Raw genomic sequence first — 25,516 nt, forward strand, 5'->3', positions numbered from 1 at the left:
GTAAAACAATGATTTACTGTCATTCATTTGTGTATATAAACTTCTATAATTAGGGCGGTATAATGTAATTTAGTAAATTATCTTATTTATAGTTACTAATTTATGGTTTATGATTGTTAACTCTAATAATAATGCCCTTAGTAAGTTTTAAAAAATGAAGTAAGCTGCTATATTAAGCTGAGTATACGGCAAAAGATATTTTTTCACAATAATTGTTTCTACATTTTTATATTTAGGTATATCGATTTGTTTTAATTTTTGTAATTATATTAGTTTATTCAGCAGCTGAAACATTTTAAACAAATGGAAGTGATTGACGGTATTATATGAATATTCAACTACAACAAACATTTTTTTGATTTGTGGTTATTAAAGTTAACAATTATTATTATTTTTCTTTTTCAAACCATTTTCATTATTACAATATTTAGTAACTTCCGGTAAGTATAAAGTGTGTATAGTACAGACTAACATATCTTAATTTTCAATCAAACAAATTTTACATGTTTTCAGTTCTGAAAACTTTTTTACATGAGGTCATTAATAAATTTACCAACTCAGCTATTTATAATATAGTTGTAATCCATTTTTTTTTTTTTTTTTATCAAATTTATAATAGTCTTACATCTTATTAGTTTTATTAATTAGTAAGATCTAATATAAGATAATAATTTTCAATCCTAATTATGTATTTTATTTTGTACTATTAAATAACTATATATATATATTTTTTTTGTATAAAACAAAATAAATAATATTTATTACTTTATTTTATAACTATTCTGTGTTATTTAATGGATTTAAATTTATAGGTTGGTATTATTTTTATAATCTAATGCATTAAATCTAAATTTATTGGATATGTAAAAACAAAGCTTAATCAGATATTAGTTATGTTATTCTTCTATTTGTCCAGTTAAATTTTTTCCTAACACTTGCGCTTTTATAATATTTTCTTATTTTTTTCCACAGTTGTGTTCTAATATTTTTACTATCTAAATATTTTTCATTTGCTCTTCATACAAATGAGTGGAATGTCTTTTTCTATGTACAGTGTATAATAACAATTTGTTATTACTTAATTAGTTGACTTCTAATCATTTTTGAAAAATTGTTCACATAAGTACTCAAGTGTTTTTACTACAGCAATCTTAAATGAGCAAAACAATATATACCTAAGGTTTGTAAAGTTTAGATAGGAACATTTAAACCATAACAATTCTAAAATGGTATTAACCACGAACAACATTTTGGAGAGCTTGTTTTCTTTTCATGTCAAATAAAGTTTAAATAAGACTTATGAGTTATAAAAATTTTTTATATGTCTTAAGTAGCTGTAGTAGAAGTGGAAATTTTAAAACATGCATCAGTGATGTAGCATTTACTTAAGTAACAGTTCACACAAAGGTATCTATTAAAGTACGAATTAGGAATAAACTGTCTTGATTATACACTATAATATTGTAGCTTTAGAATTAAACATCATAGAAATAATGTTATTTCAATCATGATAAAAGTTTATGGACTACAAACATGACATTTCAAATTGGTACAGTGGACTGTGGACACCGCTTACTTGTGGATATAAGGTTTAGTCCTTTATTAGACTCAAAATCGTTTGGAACTATCCAGACTTACTCAATTACATTATAAAAAATTAGGTTATAAGACTCAAAACTTCGTTTATAAGACTTAAATTTTGTAAAAAAATGATAAAAAGCAAACATTTTTGGTTAAAATTTAGAAATAAATTGGTTTTCAATAATTACATATTTTTTGGGTTATTTCTGGTTTTGATTCATGTTTTATAAAATTTCATCGCATTTCACATTTTTCGCAATTATCATATGTAATATACTAATATAATGTATTAAAGTAGATAAAAATTAACACGATTCATTGGTTATAAGATTCACTTTGTGCTGGTTCCAATGTGTCAAGTGAGTTATAACTTATAAGCGGCGTCCACTGTATGTATAAATTAGAAAATCTAAATAATTCTTAGTTTCAGCATTGATTATAGAATAGACTATTCTATAATCAATGGTTTCAGATAATTGATTTCAGTAGCGGATCTAGAGGTCACTCAATGGGGGGAAAAGAGCGAATTTAAAAAAATTAAATTACATACCTATTTTTATATAACCTGTAATTAATTGGAGGCTAATTATTCGCATTATTTCACCAACTAATGCTTTATGGGTTAGTAGTGGGTAGAAAAAAAAAAATAAATAAAAATTATCAGCATTCAGCTCAATTTTATAATAAAAATAACGTAAAAAATACGGCCCAAGGGATTCCGCCCTATCGCCACCTTCGTATCCGTGACTGACAGACTTAAACTTTAATAGCTTAATACTTAGCATTAATCATTGGGCACCGATTTTTCTCTTTTTGAACAAGATAGGTAGGTAGTAGGTACCTATTTATTATTAAGAATATTTAGATATATTATACCATTGCTAATAAAATCAACGGATGTATCCACCTATAATCATATATCATTAATATCTAGTCTGTGATGTTGTATTATTGTAATTTTACTATTGAGCACTAGACTACTAGAGCAGTATTGCTGCTTTCTATTTTATCCGGATAGTTTAGAGCAGTGGTTCTTAACGGGGGCAGTATCGCTCTCTTGGGGTCATTTCGATCTCTCCGAGGGGCGATAATTTTGAAGGGAGTGGTGAGCTTTTTCAAACTCGGAGATTAAAAATAACACTTTATAATAATATTTTTGTATAGTAAAGTAAAATTGTTTTATTTAGTGGAGTAAAATATAACCATTACTATCTTAAAATAAGAGTTTTACTTAAATTTAGTATACTGACAAATAAATAAATATATGTATATACTTATAGGAAGAAAATTTGATTTTGCACGAGGGGGACGTTAGCAGTTAGTTATTACGATAAAGGGGCGTTGACCCAAAAAAGGGAATCGGACATTTCGGCGCAAAAATATATTGGCGCGACGTTTTTTTTTTTAAATTAACTATTACTATTATCATTGATTATAAATACTATCAATGCTATTATGAAAAATAATCGTAATAAATTCGTCAATAGTGCAATCCTCCTACCAAATATAGCTGTTGTCGTGTAACATAAAAACCGACTATATATCTATATAGGTAAGATAAAGGTATAGGTTTATTAACTCACAGCAGTTAAGATAAAGTGATGAATATGTATACGTATATAGTGTATCAATTATAAAGCAATCAATGTAATTCAGAATCTTTATCTTCAGATAATCTTTAGAAGATAATTATATAGGTCGAACTAACCGTAATTGTCGGGGAAGAAGAAATGCGCGTTTCTCTCCAAAAATTTGGAATTTATTTGATAGTCTTAAATTCCGAAAATAGTACAAATAATCATGCTGAGGCAGCAAATAAGAGGTTGAATATTGAAACGGGAGTGTGTGGCCCAACAATATGGACATTTATAAATTGCCTACGAAGGGTTCAAACAGGCCACGATGTTTTTATGGTGCAACTAACTGCTAGAGGGAGTCCCCCTAAAAAATTAAAAAAATATACCGCCCTAAATCGTCAATTATATAAAATAGTGAATATAATATAAGAAATTGTATGAACTATTTAAAGGGAATCGCTTATAATATTTCTTTAAAATAAATTTCAATTGTGTATTATTAACATTTTTAAAGTATTATTAATTCATTTTTTAAAAATAATTATAAAATCATTAGGTATCATAATATATATATTTTAACCATATAATCATTTATTATTAAACATATAAAACTTTATTGCTATATTAATTATTTTGTATTTTTAAAATGTATTGTAATATTCAAATAATGATACACCTAATATTATAATAATATTATTTAATTTATATTTTTAAAATGTATTGTAATATTCAAATAATGATATAACATTATTTATTTTGTATTTTTAAAATTTATGTGGGTTAATAACCTACACCTTTATCTTACCTATATAATCGATTTTTACATTACACGATAACAGCTTTATTTGGTAAGATTGCACTATTGACGATTTTATTACGATTATTTTTCATAATAGTAACAGTAAATTTAAAAAAAAAAACGCCGCGCCGAAAAACCCGTGCCGAAATGTCCTAGACCCACCAACAAAGGTTAAGAACCACTGGCTTAGAGTATAAGTAGGTAGTAGGTACCTATACATTATATATTTTTATGGAATTCACGTAAAACAAAAAATTTTTATAAACTATTAATTACCTAATGGCTATTAATAAATATAAATTTTACTCATAATCTTTTTGGCTAATTCATATAAATTAAAACTTATAACTGTTAAGCTGTGATGTCAATTATGTTACCTATCGGCTACGCTACCTTATTTTGTTATAAAGCATTTCATTTCGTTTTGACTCTCGGAAATCCCATTTATTTTTTTTTTTAAATGAATGGTTACCATTGGTCAGAGATTATATTATTATATCTACTATTATAAATTATAATTAGTATAGAAATTTAGTATACAAATATACCGCTGTATGCCGCTCTATGTTACCATAAAGAAAAAAACTGTAATTACCTACCCATTAGGTACTTATACTTATAAAGTATACATTACTTGCCACTTGCAAACTCAATTTTTTTTCTTCAAAATTTGTATTTATAATGACTTTGATGATTCAAATTATTACTTTGTATAAATAATATATCGTAGTCCTTTGTATTGATTTTGCAGTATTCATCTTTACTTAAAATAAAATCTTATGAAGTAAGTCTACCAAAATATGTATTATTTTCCCCTAGTATATATTAAAAATGCGGAAATATTATTTCCTGGATGCCTGCAAGAACAACACGCATGGAGGTTATTAAAAAAGTTATTTTTATATCCAATAGGTAATAAAAAGCCCTGCAATGTTCTCAACCATTTGTCCGAGGTAAAAATCATTTTCATTATTTTTTTATTTAGGTACCAGTAGTCATTACCCTTTATTACGACTTACCAGTTACTTACTGACAAAAAAAAAAATAAAATATAATTATAGCGTATAGCTTACTTAATGGTGTAAATTATAAATTTATAATGTGTATTGTGTAGCATAGAACATACTACAGATGATTATTTATAGAGTGGTTAGTGGTTATCTACCGACAATCAAAGTTATAAATTTATAAAAATATACATAAAAAACTATATAATACAATATAATACATGTTAATTCTGATCTCACGTAGTCCAACAGTTGAACAGTAGGTACTCGTTTAGGGACATGCAATTATTGTAGTAAGTTAAAATTTACGTTACTAAAACACTAGACAGTTAACATAAATTTAAACCTATTAGTAGAACATTCCGTATGTCTAGGTGGTCATACACTATCGGTTTTTCGCATAAATTCGGTTCTGCTCAGCACATACTACATAACAAAGTCGTGTTTTCACAAATCTCACGTGTTTACGAGAGTGTACAAATTTTTTTTTACAAAATAAGGTACATAATACTGAAAACAGACCTTATAATTTTTTATTGCGCTGTAATGTTCGTCGAATTTGTAATTGTAGCGATTTAGTGATGATGCCATTGACTGCGTTGCAGGTGTTGTCGCCGTTGAACAGGCATCAACGTGCTGTGCTACCTATTATATAGGCCGAGTGCGCGAGAGTTTTAGAACGGCCGTCCGCAAAGTGGGCGTCAGCTTGAGAGCGTGCAGGATCGTGGATAACGCAAAGCCGGTTGATTGACGACAACGCTGGCTGCTGTGAACGATGCAAGAATAAGTGCGGCGATGGCAAAGCAATTTATGGAGCGTGGCCGAAGGGCTGATCACCATCTACCGGAACCACGGTAACTACGACTGCGTCTATTTAAGTGATAGGTCAGCAGCAAGAGGTGTTTGGCCGGCGAAGCCTGTTATCATGGGCTTGGTCGTCCTGAAAGTATAAGTCGAAGACCGGCCGGACGATGATTGAAAATCTGGTCGATACCACGACCGTTTTGAAACATGGTTCAAATCATGAATGCAATATGCGTATTTGTTTACTCGCGTACGTGTATATTATGTTGGTTTAAAAACGATCATACCGTATTATCATATAAAAATATTACACAATTCATTCATCAGCTTTGTTTTCGATTTAAAATTAATGGCGAAGTGTCTTAATAAAAAACATATTTAGACATTTGAGTTGAAGCGATTTAAATATAAGAATTGTTCTCGTGGATGGAATTTGAAGGGCTTTCATATTTAGACGGCTAGCGTTTGTTATAAATTAGGGTTCCGAAATCCTGAACAATAAAATGGCAGCCAGCGGGGGTTAAGTGTAATATGCTCTTTTAATTGGACAGATGGTTTGCATTTGTTCTGCTCACTACAACGGAAATCCAGTTTTATGCATTTGTGTTTAATAAACCATTTTCATTTATATCCACATTTTACTATATTATATTATTATACTCAATGTTCGTGTGTAGAAGATACTATTACTATTAAGACATTAAATTAAACTATCAAGCTTATTTCATTAAAAATATGTTTATGATTATCAAATTATATTTTTAGTTAATAAATATGTTCTAATGCGAAAAAAGTGTAAGATATACCTACTATTTATCTTTACTCGTTAAATTATAATTAACCAAAAAATTAAAAATGTTTAAAAAAAAGGCGTGTAATGAACCTTTGTTATAATTTGATATTTTTTTACAGGCATAGATTTTATTGACATAGTTTTGGATTTAATAATAATTAGTAATCGCGAATAACAATAACGATTACTGCAAGGGGCTAAGATCTATATGCATTGGTTAATGGTATGTTTTTTTTAGCACCTCTCTGTTACCGATTTGGTTAGTTATGTCCCTACTAATTTAATCTATTCTGTGGTTATGTTCACAAACTGTCTTGTATTGATACAAATGATTTATTTCTTATTTTGTATATTGTAGAACATTAATTAAATTTGGTATGCATTATGCATAGATAATCAAGAAATATAAGTGGCTTATACTGTTTATAGTATATTTAAAATGTATACATAAGTGGTGAACATGGTTCAATTAAGATCCTTATTTAAATTTTATAAATTTTATGATTTTGCCATTGACAAATATATTGTATATTACTACTTATGCTATGGATTTATTTAAAAGTAATATTTTAATAAAAATGATGCTTCTCCTTCACTTAATGTTATATCTTGTGAAATTTAGTTGACATTTTACTATTTAATATTGATTATGAATCTTAGCTCTAAAATGGCTAAAAAACAAAATACAAAATCGAAGAATTTAAATCAACTTGTATAAACAACTTCGATAAAATGTGTTTGGTTTATATATTCTGATATTCATACATAGGACAGAGATGGGAAACTCAAAATTACTAGAGGGCCGATTTTCAGAACTTAAAAATCTAGCGGACCTCCCTCTACAGAAGGCAAAAAAAAAGTCAATACATTTTAAGTAAAATATAGATAAATGCTTAAATTGTATAAAATAATTTGAAAATGTAGTACAGGTCACCAGTTGCCCATCCCTGATATAGGAGAATGTGCTTAACAATAGACCTTAAAATCCAAATTAAGCAAAATAGTACTAATTATTGTAAATACCTATGTATAGGCAAACAATTGTAAAATAAAATGTCGTTTACTGCGACATCAGGGGAGTCTGAAACAAGAAATGATTGGACGTTCTAAGACATTCCAAAGAAAATATTCGCTTTGTTACAACTTCATCTGAGCCCAGTGAGCCCCGATGCCTTGGATCATATACCATCTATATAAAATATAAAATGCATATTGTAATATAATATACATACACTGTGTATTTAAATGACTATTATATGACATGCAAGCGTACCCATTATACTTGTGCTCAATCGCATGTTATATAACTCTGGCTATGTTGCGTGTTTTTTATTTTTTAAATAAAACGCTCATCAATGTATCGATATAATAACGGTATTAAATAATACTTATAGTGGTAGGGTACAAGGGCGTACTCTCGCTACTTACTCTTAGGCACCCGACGACCGTATATAGCGTACAGTGTACGTGTTTCGACGGTGGCCACCCTGTACAGCGGGACATTCGAATCCCTACCGCTTTCTGCAGTTTCCTGCGGAACGGAAGCTCTTCACGCACGTTTCGTTTAGTCGTACGTGTGTTCGGTATCGTGTTCGTCGTGTGTGTGTTGTTATTCGTTCGATCGACCGCGATTTCTCTGTATCATTTCGTATTTTTGTGATATTAAAATTCTTAGTACAAATCGTATATTAAAATAATGATAATGACGTGATAAAACTGATAGGTTTGTGCGTTCGATGTATGTTCGGTTGTTCTTATACATTACGCTATGCGATGTCTCAACGGTATACCTGTAAAAGCATGTCCACATAGTCACTAAATTGCAATTTTTGCATTTGTCTGACTTCAAACAGACGTCGTAAAAACCGAATAAAGTATGTACTTGCTATAATAATTGTAATATAGATATCTAGTATTCACGTGATATGATACATGCTTGCCATCATATATGTAATATGAATAAAAATAATATTAGGTAGGTACATTATTTTATAATAATTGTATACATACCCGATACCTACGTCTATATTGATTGAACCTGGATATGTAGGCAGCCCGCTATTTGTAAACACAATATAATATTACTATATTAAAAATATTGACGTTTGTATTAGGACGGTGTTTTAATTTTTATATTAAAATATAACTTGTAAAGCGCTTTACGTTTACTTTTACATACTATTATTGTAGTCATCAATCTTCGTATAAATATAATATCTAACATAAAATAGAATCGTATGACAAAATAATTCGTACCTATATATTTGAAGCATATTTAGGTAGGTACCTAATAATAAGTATATTTTTTTTTATAAATACGATTAATGGTGGATGAGGGGGATGTCTTATATAAAAACCTTTCCCTCTCCTTCGATAAGCCATTGAATGCTTATAATTATTTTACAGGTAATTACTTACTACTAATAAGTTAATTTAAACTGTGTGTGGTATTTTAAGATATAATGTGTACATTGTACAGTATATATATTACAATATATTGGTACACTGATTTCATGGGAAAGAAATTTCTGAATATTTCAGTATTTATGAGAATTTAGAGAGGTACCAACTACCACTTACCAGTTATTATAATATAAGATTTTGATTCTAAATATTATAAAATATCTCAATAATATAAACTACATAATTTCATAAGCTACGACGAGCCTACGATTAAATTTCAAACAGATTTTCAGTATCAATTAATAAGTTTTTAATTAACTCACACGTTTATTTGGATTTTAACATAATATTTATCATGTGCCTATACTATTCCGTATTCCTATACATTTTTCAGTTTACCCCTTTTAAAATTGTACTTTAATTATTAAATCTATTTACAAACTATTAAAATTTTAATAAATAAAATGTGTTTTTCCTCTATACTATATTTAATTTCATAATGTAATTCATTCAATATTTGTACTTGTCTTATATTTATCAAAGGCGAGAAATGCATTACGAGATCAAAAGGATTGTTAAAAGAATCATATGAATACACAATAATTATTTTTCTAGTCTCAGCTTTTATAAAAAATACCTTTCATGTTAAACTACATATATCATATTTTTATGACACCCTAGTAGTATTTTATAAAAAATTCAAAGTGCGTTCGAATAAATGCAACTCGATTCGTTTTTATATAGATTTTTATAAATATTTATTAATTTAATTTATTTTCTTGATATTATTATCAGTTTGTTTTAAAAGAACTAAGTTAATGCATCTAATGCAGAGATGAAAAAAATGTAGAATAAAGCTTAATAATTATTAAATTGTGTATATTTTTTAAATTTTAAAGTATTAAAATAATTTTAATGCTATATGTAGTTGCATAAGTAAATAAGTTTTTAGTACTTAGTAGCTACTAAATACTTATGTGAATCCCACATACATATTTAGACATTAGACAATCACTTTTACATTTTTATTTTGGTATTTTAATTAAATTTTAAACTACATGATAAATAATTCTAATAAAAAGCCATTGTAAAATAACTATTAATATAAATAGTATATTGATTATTATTAATAAAACTGTCGTATTAATTATTCATAAGCTCAAAAATTGATTAAATGTTCAAAAAATAAAATTAAAAATGTCCAATTTATAACAAGGAAGTATATGTTTATGTAATGAAATCTGGTGATTTTTTTTTATTCTTTTTATAAATCAATGGTACGCAAGGCCTGTAGAATCATATAAACAAATTGCCCGCATACCTACAATGTCAAAATATACAAACATTTTTATAAATAATATATACAATATTATAACTGTAAACTCGTGAGTTCATAAAACAGCTGAAACTAAATCGAATTTCTGAAATACAGTAAACAATAATACATTTGGTATCTTGTTTTTTTTGTAACATTTACATTAGCATATTATTGGGTATGAATTATGTTTGAAATAGTATATTTAACTGTATTAGTACTTAGTAGTTATAAGATGTTACTATCTATGACATTTCTTTTAAAATATTTAGTATTTACTCATTTACTGATAAAAACATCAATAATACGTAATAATTAGTTTTCATTGTCAACATGTAAATATAGATTATAAATATAAACCTAAGATTTTTAGTATTGTTTTTGTGAATCTGTCTGCTGGAAATAAAGATAATTCTGGATGCTTACAAACTCTTAGTATGATCCCCTGCAATGTACATATAATCCGCGTTCGATTGACTTTACCACACACACACACACACACACACACACACACACATATATATAGAGAGGCTATAAAGTATAGAAGACGGATTAGGAAACAGTAATATAAAAGAACTTTTCAAAAAAAATTTTAAACATATACATAAAAGTTAAAACCAATAACTTACTTGCTTCGTGAAAAATCTAACTATATATATGTATATAAAATAAACAAATGATAACGGACGAAGTTATCCGAAAAGTGTTTTTAATATAGATATATAAGCAATGTATACCTTTTTATTTAATGTTTCACAATATACATCAATATTACCGAGAATATTAGGTAGTATTTTTAAGTATTATGCTTTAAATTGTTAAATTTAAAAATTACTATATTTACTTATACACACGTTACACGTATAACAATTGTACTTAAAGGTTGCAAAAGTTCAGAACATTGTTTAATAAATATATTATTATCAATATTATCTATAAACTTGAATTTGAAATTAGGTAACTACACTTATTTAATGAAGTAAATATGATACAATATTTTAATAGATATTGTTATTTTAAAATAATATTTTTTATTATACCTAAATGGCCATGGACAGCTTTACAGTTTACAGACTATTAATTATAGAGGTAACTATTATTATTTATTAATTTTAAAAATATTCATTTTTTTTGTTACAAAATTATACCCATAATACCAATATTTTTATAATATAGGTCATTTTCATATTATGCTAATAATTTAGCTGATAATAATAAGCACATAATAATACCTATGTATTCTCAATGTGAAAAATATTATAATCTGCATCTACTTTTTGTGCATTGCAAGTTCGTTCAAGTTCTAAAGTGCAAGAGGTTATTTCACATTCTGTATAATAGCCATGATTACATGTATACTGCCATTGAGTCCAATCCCTTGGGTAGGAGGTGCTCCAGCAGCTGTTTGTTTTTACCGACACCCCGTGGTTGTCGTTCGGCACTTGTAATAAATACACGCACTACGCGACAAGTAGTGATATAATTGGAACTAGCGGAAAAGCGGGTAGATGGTATAATATAGTACAATGGATCACGTTCCACGTCATTGTGTGCTGGTCGAGGCTCGAGGGGTAAAATTGCACGGCTTGGGTTTTTCGTTCCTATTGTACTTTTCCGGGAAAACCGGTGACAATATATATGCATATTATGATGATTATTGATTAATATAATTCATATATTATAAAATAAATCATGAATCATATTTTTATTATTTTATGATGTTTAAGATTTAAGTATTCTTTACGTATGGTTAGGTTAGATATTATTAATATAATAATATATTATTGTTTTTTTTTTTTATATGTAATTGAAAATAAAACCCGTCTGCTTTGAATGTAAACACTTTGATGAATGAACGACTTTTTAATGACATTTCTAGGAATCATTAGACGACGCAAAACAGATTTAAATAAATTTATTCTATAGTTTATTCTGTAATTTATTTCATAGTTTCTATGAAGTTAATAATTAATATATTTTTTATGTAACCATAGTTAATACTTTAAACTTAAGAGTTTAAACTACATAAAAAAATAGACAGTAATATTATATTTTATTTGTAGTTTTATGTAATTTTGTGAAATGTTAGAAGATTTAAATATTTTAAATAGTTGGTTTATAGTGTATACATTATATTATACAGTTTGGAATTCATTTAAACACGTGCTTTACCTACATTTAGACGTATTAAAGTTGGTAATTTTATTAGTAGTATCGAAATTAATAGGTAAACGATTGTCTGCTTAACTATTATGTTTCATTAAAATTACGAAATAAATAAGAAAATTAATAATATATAATTATATTGTACGTTTTCTTTTGGGAAGAAAGCATAATTAAAAAAAATTTTTTTATTAAAAAACCACTAGTATACAACTGTGGAAATAAATTATAGTATCATGAAAGTGAGAGGCTAGATCATACATCATATTTGACATTTATTCATCGCAATGCATGCAGTATAATGTGTATAGTATATAAAATAAAATAAATATATATATTTACATATATTAAATCTCTGTAGTTAAAGGTTTTTGTCAAATATTAAAAAAATAAATAATAAAAAAAAAACTTATTTATGTATTTTATTTAATATACATAATGATAATACATTTTACGTTTTTTAATACAACACTGTTACGTAGCATTTAGTTAGGTACCTTTAGTACGTTTACTTTTTAATCAAATAATGTACATATTTAATTTAATTGGAATGTATATGATGAGTATACTATTAATTATAAAAGTACTTGCAACATATTGTTAATTGTTTTCCCATTTTATATTTTTGAGTAATATTAAAATATTCAATATTACACTGAAACACCAAATACATAATCATATTAATATAAAAATCTTTACTCTCGTAAATACTTACATTATAATGTTTCTCAAAATATTTTTATTTGTCGGAAACAAAATATGAAATGTAAATGTTTCATTATGCAAAATTTTCATGGATATCAGTTTTTGTTAAATTAAAATGATTTTAAGATTTAGCGATTTAGTATTATATTAAATAATAAGACAATACTACTTTTGTAAATTTGTGCGAGGTTTTTTTTTCAATTAGAAATTTTAAAATTGTTATACTTATAATTATAAAAACCATGAAGAGGATGTCGTACGTCGTAGCCACAAGTGCTGTCTCCTTTTTATTAACGTAGTAAATTTGCGTTGAGCAGAATCCATTTTATGCTGTTTGCTTTAATATTAGAGTCAATTTACCTATTATCAAACTTAAAGGTAAGAATATTATCTAGCGTATGCTTTTATTGATATTTTTATTTTAAAGTGAGTTATGATCATTTTAAAGTTTAAATATTTTATATGACTAATTAGGCAATGGTGTTGTGACCAGCTGATATTCATTATCAAACCCATAATACACAGTTATTATTTATTATATATATATAAATAATATAAATATAAACGCGTATAAGTTAGCTATAATTATTTGTTGATTAAGTACCTCCACTGAGAGGTCTCTTCATTCTCTGTTTCCTGTTAAGTGTAAATATTATATCAATTAAACTAGTTAAATTATTATAACAGCTAGATTGCTAATGAAACAAATTATGTTAAAAAAAATATTTTATATAGCTATAACTCAGTTTAAAATGAAAATATCAATAAAAGCTTACGTTATTCTATGAATAATATTCTTATCTTTAAGTTTGATAATACATACATTTAATATAAAAGCTAAAAGCATAAAAAGGATTTTGCTAAACTCAAATTTGCCATATTGTACGTCAGTAAGACGGAAAAAATTCATGCAGTTAAGACGTCCTCTTAACTATACAACAAAATGAACCCATATTACCAAAAATAAAATGACCAGTAAAGAAAATCAATTTTCTTATGCTGTAATTATTGTTATGTCTTATACGTGACCCCACACGTTTGTTGAGTAATAGGAACAAACTGTAGGCTTGTCATAATTAATTTCATCTTGAGGATTTATTATGACTTTGTCGGTGCAGGATAGATGTTTATGAGTTATGACAAACTGTTTTTACGCAGATGAAAGGGTTTCGTTTCCCCTCTCAAATATACTCTAAATAAAAATACTACGAGCGAATGGCGGTTAGGAAATAAAGAAAAAATTCCTATCGAGGATATTATTATAACTTACCGGAGTATGAATGACTCCAGACGGATTTCGTTCCACAATTAGCTCTGTTTTGCTCAGTAAACACGTTAGCCGCTCTGAAATGTTGCCAAACATAAAATCTTGTATAAATGTTATTGATGTATTTAACGACTATTTTAAATTGCCTAAATTATTTCCTTTTATTATAAATAATTAAATGTAAATAATATCGTTTGTTAATTTAATAATAGAATATATATATATATATATAATAAGCTCAATATAGGAAATATCTAGTTCATTTTTTGAAACTATACTCGATAATAACGGAATAAAATGTTTTAATGTTCAATATTCATAAATCATGAAAAACCTATTTTAAAAAAAAAATAATATTATTATATAATTGTCATATCATTTATATGCATTAAAATAAAAATTACAACACTTGTTAGTATTTAGAAATACTAGAGAGATTTATCAATAATTTGTTTTTTATACATTTTTCGAAAATATGATACAAACTTTAAGTATAGTAAATAATTTTAAATATCTTAATATCGTTGTATAAAAAAAAAATAAGTTATATTTTAATAACATATACTATGGTTGTATAAATGTATATATTATTGAATTTCATGTTACAATTGTTATAAATCATAAAATATTGCTTAGCTAGTAGGTAGGAAATTTTTTATTAATAAATATTTTTTTTCTAGAAAAAATAACGTCTAGAAATTGTGTTTGTAATTTACTTTATCATCTGCTTTTATTTTCATGTTTGAAACTATAGATACCTTATATATATATAAATTATAGACGTAAAAACGATACAATTATTTAAATATAAAGAGGGACATTTTTCCGAAATCAAATTATGAGTATTATAATTTTAAGCAGAATTTGTTATAACTAAGGAACAGATTTAAATGCTCTAAGAAACAAGAAAAATGCCTTAAGAATACGATTTAATGCACTCATCACAGAATTTTTTTTAAAAAATGCACAGTAAATGCACTAGTTATAACATTTCATTTTTTATAATATAAATATAATATTACAAATGTAAAACAGCTGAAATACTGGAGATTTACGTAACATAAGTTTTCAATAAAATCGATTTTATATTTTTATTATGTAATTCAGATTTAAAATTTTACTTTTTATTATAATATGTATTTCTTAATATGATATAAGTTTTTTTTTAAATATTTTAATACTTTCTAAGCTATTTATAGAATTTCTAGTTTATTTTTCGATTATTTTAAAATTGGTAATACGATTTTCGCTTTTTAGTTAAAATTTTTTAATATTTATATAAGGTTTTTCATGAATATTATTATTACAGCAGTTTAAAAATATTGAAAATGAACAATTTTTTTATTGCCATTTAAAATTTAAAATTGATGAGATTGGATATTTAAATGATAATTAATAACGATTTTTCTGAAACAATCTGTTATTTTGTTATAATTAAAAAAATATTAATCCGAGAAACTTTAATCTTCTCGCCATTACTATGGACAATTTATTGTGCTGTATACTGACATTGAATTTTTACTTTATAAATTAAATCATTAAATGTTAATAATATAATATAATATACATGTTATAATTACTTATAAGTTATAATAGTATATTTTATCATTATTATATATTATATGCAATGTTTATGGTAAAAATTAGTTCTATCTATAACCTACCGTATTACTAATAAATAATAGGTAGTAAATAGTAATACCGTATCATAAAATATCATTAAAAATACAGGTGTGTAGTGCCTGACTCATTGATTTCGCTTAACATCGTTTTTTATAGGCTAACACATTGATTAAAGTAATCTACTCAATGATGAGGTAAACAAATATTCAAAACGTATTACACAGCAAAGCAAGTTTTCCAGTTAATTTTTTGGTTCAATATTTATTGATATTTCGTACTTAACTAATCTATACCTACTATACATACCTAATAGCCAATGCTAATACGTATGTGAATTACAATGTAATATAATAATGTATCATCATGTAATATAAATACAATTGAAACCGTTTACCTACTTGAGTTTTATGGATACAAATAAATGTTATTGAGCTATATTTTATTATTTATTATATTTATTTTTTCTATTTTGAATTTGAATATTATCTACTTGCAATAATTTTATAGATAGATAATAAATACACATTAATAATCAGTCAATTATAGCCATAAGTAATAATTATTAGCTATATAGATAGGTACTATTTTTTACTGTTTAGCAAATTTATTCTTATGCGAAACTTATGACTGGTCAGGTTATTATTTGCCTACTGATTACTGTTAGCATGTTTTAATATAATAAATTATATAAGATATTGAAAATAAAATAGATTACTTAAACATATTCCTTATTAGTACTTCTTAATATACTGGAATAAACACATATAGCCATATAGGTATATACAAATATTAGTTTTATTGAAATATAGTTCTGTAAATCTGAGGAAAACATTTCGGGATGTTAGTTAAAACACAAACTGCAATCTAACCCTTTTTAACGTTATCGGACGATGAGTAAGTCTATTAGCTTTCTATCGCTAGCGGATTCGATGAATCCTGCGATTATTTTTAATCAACACAATACGATAAATTACACTGTCAAAAACGGCGTAGGGTCAGCACATGCAAAGAACAGGGGATAAATACACCCTCTTTCGTTTGACGGTGGGAGCATTTGTATAATGTATAAGCACATAGTGTGTCACCCTCTCCAAAAATTATGTGTCCGATCCGCGAACAATCGTTTGGGAAGAAACTTTTTTCAGGGTCGACACAACAAAGAAATTGTTATTACTGTACAGAAATATAATATAACTAATAATCTTTATGAATTATATTTTAATATGTATACAAACATACTATTTTGATAGAATTAAATTAAACAATTATTATTATACGAGTATTCATTGCAATAATAGGTAAATAGTTTAAATTCGGTTGAATATAATTTCATATTTATGTGATGAGTTTCACACGATGAATAGGTAAAATATCTACCGTTTTGGGTACCTATAACAAAAATATTTTACCAATTATAGTAATTTTAGAAGGTGTTTTAGTTTTATAGGAGTTAGATATGGCTATGAAATGATATTTACCTATCATAGTTTAATGAAATGTAAATAGTTTTATTCATATAGGTGAATCATAATCAATGATTATCAATATTAAACAAATCAACACACAATTATTTTGTATATTATTCTAAAACATATTTTATGGTTAATGATTAAAGTATATTTTTTTAGAAGTTAAATTATAGAACGAATAATATAAATTTTGAAATGATAAAATATGTGATATCAGGAAGTATAGTTGATTAAAAAGAAACAAACTCATCGAATCGTGAAAAGGGAAATAAGTCTTCTCTATTGTTGTTTTGACAATCGCTGTAACTGACATATTATACTTTTACCATTGTGGTATCATTTACATGAACTCTGATATAAGTCCAAATAGGTTTCTTCATTGTATTTTTCCAGTAGTATAGAAAACATGGGTTATGGATCACAATATCACATTTTTATTTTTATAAAAAGCCTTAAATATTCTTATATTTTAATTTTGACAAATAAAATGAATTTTCCCTCCTCCCCCAAAATAGTCATTCTGTTAGATACCTAGATACATTTCTTAATATTAGTAGTTATTATTTGTATGACCATAGTCTGGAAAATATTAACAAAAGTTGTATTAATTTATATACCTTTAAAGCCATAAAGGATACTATAGATACGTCTATATCTTTAGACATAGGTTTATTATACTAATCAGTGATCATCGATGGTGTATTTAAAGTGTTATATAACACAAAATACATATCATACACCTTTGAGAAAAATGATTAAATAAATATTTTATTATTTTTAAAGATAAAACATTTTTTTCTTTAATTAGATGGCTACTGTGGAAATAACGTCTTATGGGAGGCCACCGAGCCGTGGAGACATGGCGACAATAATGGAAGGACGCAATCAACGGCTCAAAATTGGAAAAACAATAAGAAGAAAATCACCAATACCAGTTCTTCCACCTAGAATTCCTACACCTATGCCAAAACCACCGAAAGATAGGTAGGTAGTAGGTACTATAGATTACTGTATTGCAATTTATACATTTAAAAATTAAGTTTATTATCACACCTGTCAATATAAATTATTATATGGAAATTTTATTACCTATAAGTTACAACGATGACTAGTTATAAAGCCAACAAAGTCTGCACATGCCTATCGCCTATACTTGAAAGCTTGTTCAATGTTTCCTGCCCTACAATACTCCACAACTTTGCCTTTACGTTTATCAGGCACGTATACAGGGGGGTTTTTGGGGTTCTAACCTCCCCCGATATTTTATTTTGTATACCTGCCTGATGTTTATATTGTTTGGAAGTTCGCAAAAGCTTCTTGTACATGATCTAATAGTTACTTACGGGTATTTTAAACAAATATCTTTAATGATTTGAAAACATAAGAAAATCTGGACTGAGTATTTACTAAAAAGGGTATGAGAACAAGGAATAATCATAAATTTATAAATTTCATAATATATGTAATCATATGGCTATATGAGTAGTTAGTAGTGGGAATTGTGGGACGTGGGTATGTTTTTATGAAACCTCAAGTCAACTATCTAATACAAAAAAGTGACTTCATAAAATTAATTTTTAATTTAAATAAAATAAACAAACAGATAAATAACTATTATTACAGAATAAAATAAAATATGATAACGATCTAATAAAACAAGGGTCAACATGTTTAAATATACACAGTGTATCACGGACAAATGAAACGATTTGTGTTCTAATCAATATTTTTTAATTCATTTTTTTTTTCAGAAAACTAATAGAACTAAATATAAACTAATATAACCTAACTAATAGACGCGTGTACCACACGTATGATATAAAATTTTTAAATTTGATTAACATTTTTTTGAAAAAATTCAAATTAGCTAATTTATAAACATATTGAAAAATAGTTTTAATATTTACAGTATTTTATTTGAATATTCCGTTTGTGACTTATAAATGCTTAAATATTTGTTAAACTTTCTGCTACTATGCAATTTATCAAAACCAAAAGTAAAAATCAGTAGTCAAAATGACATTTTTATCTAGTGTTAACGATAGGCATATCCAAATACTGATAATGATATGAGCAATTTATAGTAAAGCTGTGGTGGTGATAGGCTAGAAAGGTCATAGATAATAAAGAATATATCCTATTTGTTTTGAGGAATTTTATTTATTACATATATCATAAACTTTCAATAGATTTTCTCACCACTATAATTATTTAATGTTTGTTGAAAACTGATTCTCTGCAGCATGGTTAGTTAGGCAAAAGTTCACAAGCTTGTACCATATATGTTACTCTTACTCTTAATAAAATAAACAATACTTGCTCTTTCTATTTAGAGAATTCCTTTTCCCAACCTAACTCAAGTTAAATATCTTGACAATTTGACATTATCATAGATTATAGATTTACTTGGCCACTTGGAACTGCATTAAATTAAAAATAAAGATTATTAAATACTAGTGACCGTCTTAAAATGTTAACTTTCATTCAATACTAATCTTTTGACTTACAAGTCAATAATTATGCTAATACGTGTATAATATTATTGAGTTTAACTTTGGATTTTTACCAAACCATTTTAATAAAAACTCTTTTAACCAATTTTCTTATGTCAAAAAATGCTGCTCCATGGTTATTCCAATCACACTCTACAAAAAGACCTACTTATCTATATATTGAGATTACCGATATCCTAGCCAAATCCCATTGCAAGAAATTCGATCCCGGATTATTGTTTTCAACTCAAATTTACTAATTTCAAATCAATAACTTATTATTATTATTGATAAGCCTTCTCACTTTTTTTGATTCAGAATTTTAAACCAAAATAACCTCAAATTAGAGTCGTTATAGGATTGTAAATGCTCTATTTCATGCTACTTTGTATTTAAATAAATAAAGTTGTTCATTGAAATATTATTTATTTTCTATTGTTTTATTTTTACAGTTCGTCAAAACTAAAAATTGCCAAATACGAAAAGACATATCAATCTTCCTTAGCGGCTCGGATGTTATTATTTACAGTTGATTTTGAAAAAGAGAATGAGAATCGTATAGTAAATAATAAGGTAAATATAATGTCTCTTATAATAGGTATTGAAATATACCCATTATGAACACTAAATTTTTAGGTACTTTGTTGTTTTAAATTTTTTTAAATTATTTAATTTTGTTATAATTTTCAAATTGTTATTTTTATGATATTTTAATTTTTAAATGAATTATGAGAATTTTTAAATATTAATATTTTATTCACTCATAATTTTTAAAAAGTTTAAATATCGTAAAAAACGTTTGAGAGAACACAAATAACGTTTTCACCTTTAGGTTTGATAATACATCAATTCACTCTAATATTTAAGTTAAACACACAAAATTAAAACTACTGAACATACTATTACGGCATGGTTACGTTAGTAAAGACGAAGAACACATGCTTGTACGAGTTGTACGTCAATGCTATGCATGAAAACTTATTTAATAATCTGTTTGCTAGATAGCGTTTGAGTAGTCATATATTCTAATGTCCGTTAGATAGCGTATAGCAATTCAGATTTTGTTTGTGGAGCACTAATATATTTTATTTATATTTCTTTCAAACTTTTCGAGCTATTAATTAATTATTAATTGTGAATCGTCTGAACTCTGAGTGATATAATTATAAAAAAAACCAATGAAAACATGTTATAGAATTTGCTTATTGAGTATTAATATTTTTTATTAAGTAATTGTATAATCCTATAATACTACTAAAGTGTTCTAAAATTTGAAAAAGTTCTATCACTAGTTTAAAATGTTCTGTGCCTGAATTAAGTCTTATACTCTTATCCAAATTTAGTTCTTATCTAAATTTTTTTTTATAGATGCGTTTTAATTTCTTGGAATTTAATGTTGCTACAAGTGTGTATAAAACTCGTATATCTAACCAAGCGTAATTTTCTTACATAAAATTAGTTTTCCTACTATACAAGGGGAAATTGGCATATTAGAAATTGGTAATTTTCCAAACAAGTCGTCCTGCATTTTGTCCTTTAAATAAATAATAATTTTAGTAAATTATATTTTTAATTAATAATATTTTATGAAAAAAAAACTTATTTTATTAAGTCAAATTATATGTATACAACTACAATATTACGTATTTACTTTCAATTCGACCAAATTAAATAAATACAAATAGATGACTTAAATAATTGATGGAAGGTGGGTATTATGTAGGTTTTTCTAAGTGAAATAGTTAATATTAATTGTATAATTAATTATATGACTTCATTAGTTAGATTCAGGCCCCCCCACATCATATTTTTGGCTCGGGTACACAATTAAATCTGGGCCTCTTTTAAATAACAATACATTTTTCGAAATGAATAAACCTTTAACCTTAAATATTAGTTTTAAGTATAAATTATAGCAGTAGGTATAATTAAAAAAATAAAATATCAACAAATTTATAGGTATCTTATTATAGTATTATAGTATCATATTTATTTATACATTAGTTATTATGAACACCGTAGATATAGCCACTATTTTTGTGGGACAATGAAAAATTATGGACATATTAATAAATCAATAAATGTTTTAATATTTAATATGTCTATGTGTAGAACTGCATGTTTACACAAAATAAATATATGACAATAATATAACATAACGATATAATATATATTTATAAACTAACATTTATATCTAGAAAAATATTATTCAATTGATATGACACAACTAAATTATTACGAACAAAAATACCACGTATATACATTTATAATTAAACCAACTTTAGTTACTAGTTAAGGAAAGAGAAGGAAAAATGTCATAGGCGATCAAATGTTTTCAAGTTTTTAATAGTGGTGTGATATCATAATATATAGAATATGATCATAAGCTATAGATTTCGCATATGTTTTTCGAGTTAATTAAAAAAATCCTAAAATAATTTATACTTGAATCTTGAAAAAAATTTAAGTATTTAAAACATTTTTCTAATATATTTTGAAGTAATTATTATTAGCCCGGCACGAATGCCGGGTTCTCGAAAGTCCGGGCCCCAGTACCATGGGTCCTCCTGACCCCCCCCCATTGTGGGGGCCCTGGTTAGATTATATTATGTTGTAATAATTTTATTTTTGAAACTTAATTTGAAAAATAAAGTACACATAAATGAATTTTTCAATAAAACATACATCATTTGTAAAATTAATATTTTCATTGCTCTACTCAGAATCTAAAAGGTTATTGTGAGAATCTTAGAATTATATTTCTTTGAACGAAAAATATCACCAATCTGCGACATAACATTAAACATTCTTATAAATAAAAAAATATTAGTATTTGTAGTCAATGATAAGTTTTATTATCAGTTTGGGACCTGGCCATTTTTATGATATAGATTCAATAAATTTTAATTCATTAAATTTCTTTTTACTTTTTTAATTTACAATTAAAATGTTATTTAAAAGAATAAGTATTATTTTAAAATTAAAAGAAAAAATGGAGTTGAATAACTTTTAGAAATGTCTAGCTACGTAGAGAACTGGTAGCGAGGTCGATGTAAGTTGTTTTTTCAGTTAAAACAATTATACGAATGGAACATTTTCCAGTGCGTTGCGTGCTGTTGCGATGTAATAACGCGCTGTATGCATTCTTGATTATTAAAAGGACCAACGGTTTGGACACTCGTAAAAGTTTACGATGTCTGGTAAAGGACACGGGGAGGAAGGGTGAAATACAAAGGCTACAAAGAGCAATTTCGTTGTGTTTAGTCTTTATAACATCATTTTTTTATGGTTGAACTTAGAGATATTCTTACCTGGTACACGATGAATTTTATCGTTTGGATAAAACAAAATTTTTGTTAACAAAATTGGCATTTACTGTCTTAAATACGAGGTATTTATAAACGATAACGAATGTCTATAACGAAGATGACTCAGCTATATGTTATTGAGAGGGTGTGACGGGTATATCACCTAAATCCTATCATCGTCGATAAAAACAGATCTCACGGTGCTTCCCCTATATCACCCTCTAGTTGGTGTAGTTAAATAAATTATCTCCAGATTTATATAATATATACAAGAGGGCGGCTCAGTTACACAGCATATTTATTTATACGTAGGCGATTATACTCCCAAAATAAAAGCCATAAATATTTGGTACTTATTTAAATTTTAGCACGAATCCAATTAGAATGAATCAGTTTTTAACCTAACTTAACACACTTTCAAATTTCAATAATCAAAATACCGAATGCCATTATAATACATTATATCAAAATATTTATAGCCACAGTGCTCGACTGGCAAAATTAAAGTAGGGGGACTCTGTTAACTTTAAAAAAAAGAGCGTCCCCATCACTTGTTAAACGTTACTAAGCCGCATTTTGATAAAAATTCAGAATGATGCATTGTCCTCTGTGTTCCCCTTAAAAATAAAAGTAGGGGTAAGCTAAAATTTCTGAAAAATTATTTGGGGTACTTCGTCCCCCTGCGTCCCTCCCAAATCAAGCACTGTATAGCTATTAATTTATAATATATATTTATTATTTATTATAAACTTATATATTTTTACATTTAATTAGCAAATTTATGGTTAATTTAATAATTTAATTACGTATAAAACTAGTGTATTTTGCTTAAAATAGAAAATATTTTTATGATTTTATTATATTCAATGTTAGAATTAATATTTATTTAATATTGAGTTGTGTATAATTTTTAGGTATTAAAAAAACAGTCAAAGTAGACAAAGGGGTTTTGTATGTTAAACACGGGGAGGGGGATCCTTCGATGATATAAATATATAATCCAAAAATATATTATATGCTAAAAATGACTCAGGTTAGGTTAGGATGGATTATATTTTGTTTTAATAAATATCCAAAAGTTTATTGTATTATATAATTTATTAATATGAACGTATTACTCCACGATAGATGTGTGAACAGCCCTCCTCCCTTTCTAAGTTGTAATTAAATATTAAATTAAAACACTCCCCTTTAAAAAATTCTGGGTACGCGCCTGACTTTGTAACATTAGTATGAGTATAAAATGTTTTTAATTCTTGGTATAGTCATTAAAATATTTACCACAGTTATTGCAACCTTATAGGCGGGACAGACAAGATAAAAAAATTCTAAAAGCCGTGAAAACCATTGTTACACGAAAATTAATATTATGTGAACGCTGGGGACAGTCACGTAAATTTATGCTAATTGGCTAAATTCACTAAATTTAAATAAAAAATAGTCTTTTAATAAGGGGTGCTTGTTAAAAATTTGTCATGCTTTTTATTTTCATTTTATAAATAGTTCATAATTTTAATGCAGTCTTCAGGTACTGAAATATAATTGTATTTATATACCATATAAATTGTAATATTCAGCAACTCTCAATAATCAATATAGAGAATAGAATTTGGTATTCTTGAATTACGTATATTGGATAGAGGAATTTTGGATACATGTTATGATATTATACAAACTACAATGCTTATACTCGTATAAGCTTGCTTAAAAATATATGGAAAATAGTATTTTATGAAGAAATAAAATCACAAATAATAATAAATGAGTACAATATCTATATTCTATAAATAAATATTAAAACATTTAAGTAATGAGTTAAATTGTTTAATTTAATTTCTTCATTGAACTCATTATTAGTAAATCAAAATACGAATTTATAACTTATTATTCAAATGTGTCCAAAGTGACTTATTAGGTATTCTGATAGTAAAAGCGTCATTGCAAATATATAGCTAATTTTTTCCTTCCTTTTCCAAACGATTGTCTTTAGTATTCCTTACATGTTGTTCCGGTTTCCCCCATACATGCTGCCATACTGGTCAGTCACATTAAGTCGTCTCGTAGAAATATCCTCGAAAACCATTTGCAGCCATGCAATTTTCCAACCCAACTGACGGCGATTTTTATTCTTCTTTTTTTTTTTTATTTTTATCCTAGTGAAGGTTCTTATACGTGAGTAGAATATTCAACGACATTTTCCACGTAATTGT

General features: G+C 26.4%; 1 protein-coding gene across 3 annotated transcripts in view; it reads left to right on the plus strand.

Annotated features, from left to right (window-relative positions):
* Positions 1-8,148: 8,148 nt before the first annotated feature.
* The window catches only part of LOC113548177 (kinesin-like protein CG14535), a 162,468-nt gene continuing 145,100 nt past the window's right edge, over positions 8,149-25,516 (plus strand). For all 3 annotated transcript variants that reach the window (XM_026948911.1, XM_026948913.1, XM_026948912.1), the window contains exons 1-3: positions 8,149-8,435; positions 18,315-18,490; positions 20,451-20,571. In XM_026948911.1, the coding sequence (XP_026804712.1) occupies positions 18,315-18,490; positions 20,451-20,571 (297 nt within the window). In that variant the 5' untranslated portion in view covers positions 8,149-8,435. The remainder of the gene's footprint in view (positions 8,436-18,314; positions 18,491-20,450; positions 20,572-25,516) is intronic.

This window comes from Rhopalosiphum maidis, chromosome 1, assembly GCF_003676215.2.
Source record: "Rhopalosiphum maidis isolate BTI-1 chromosome 1, ASM367621v3, whole genome shotgun sequence".
Classification (NCBI taxonomy): domain Eukaryota; kingdom Metazoa; phylum Arthropoda; class Insecta; order Hemiptera; family Aphididae; genus Rhopalosiphum; species Rhopalosiphum maidis.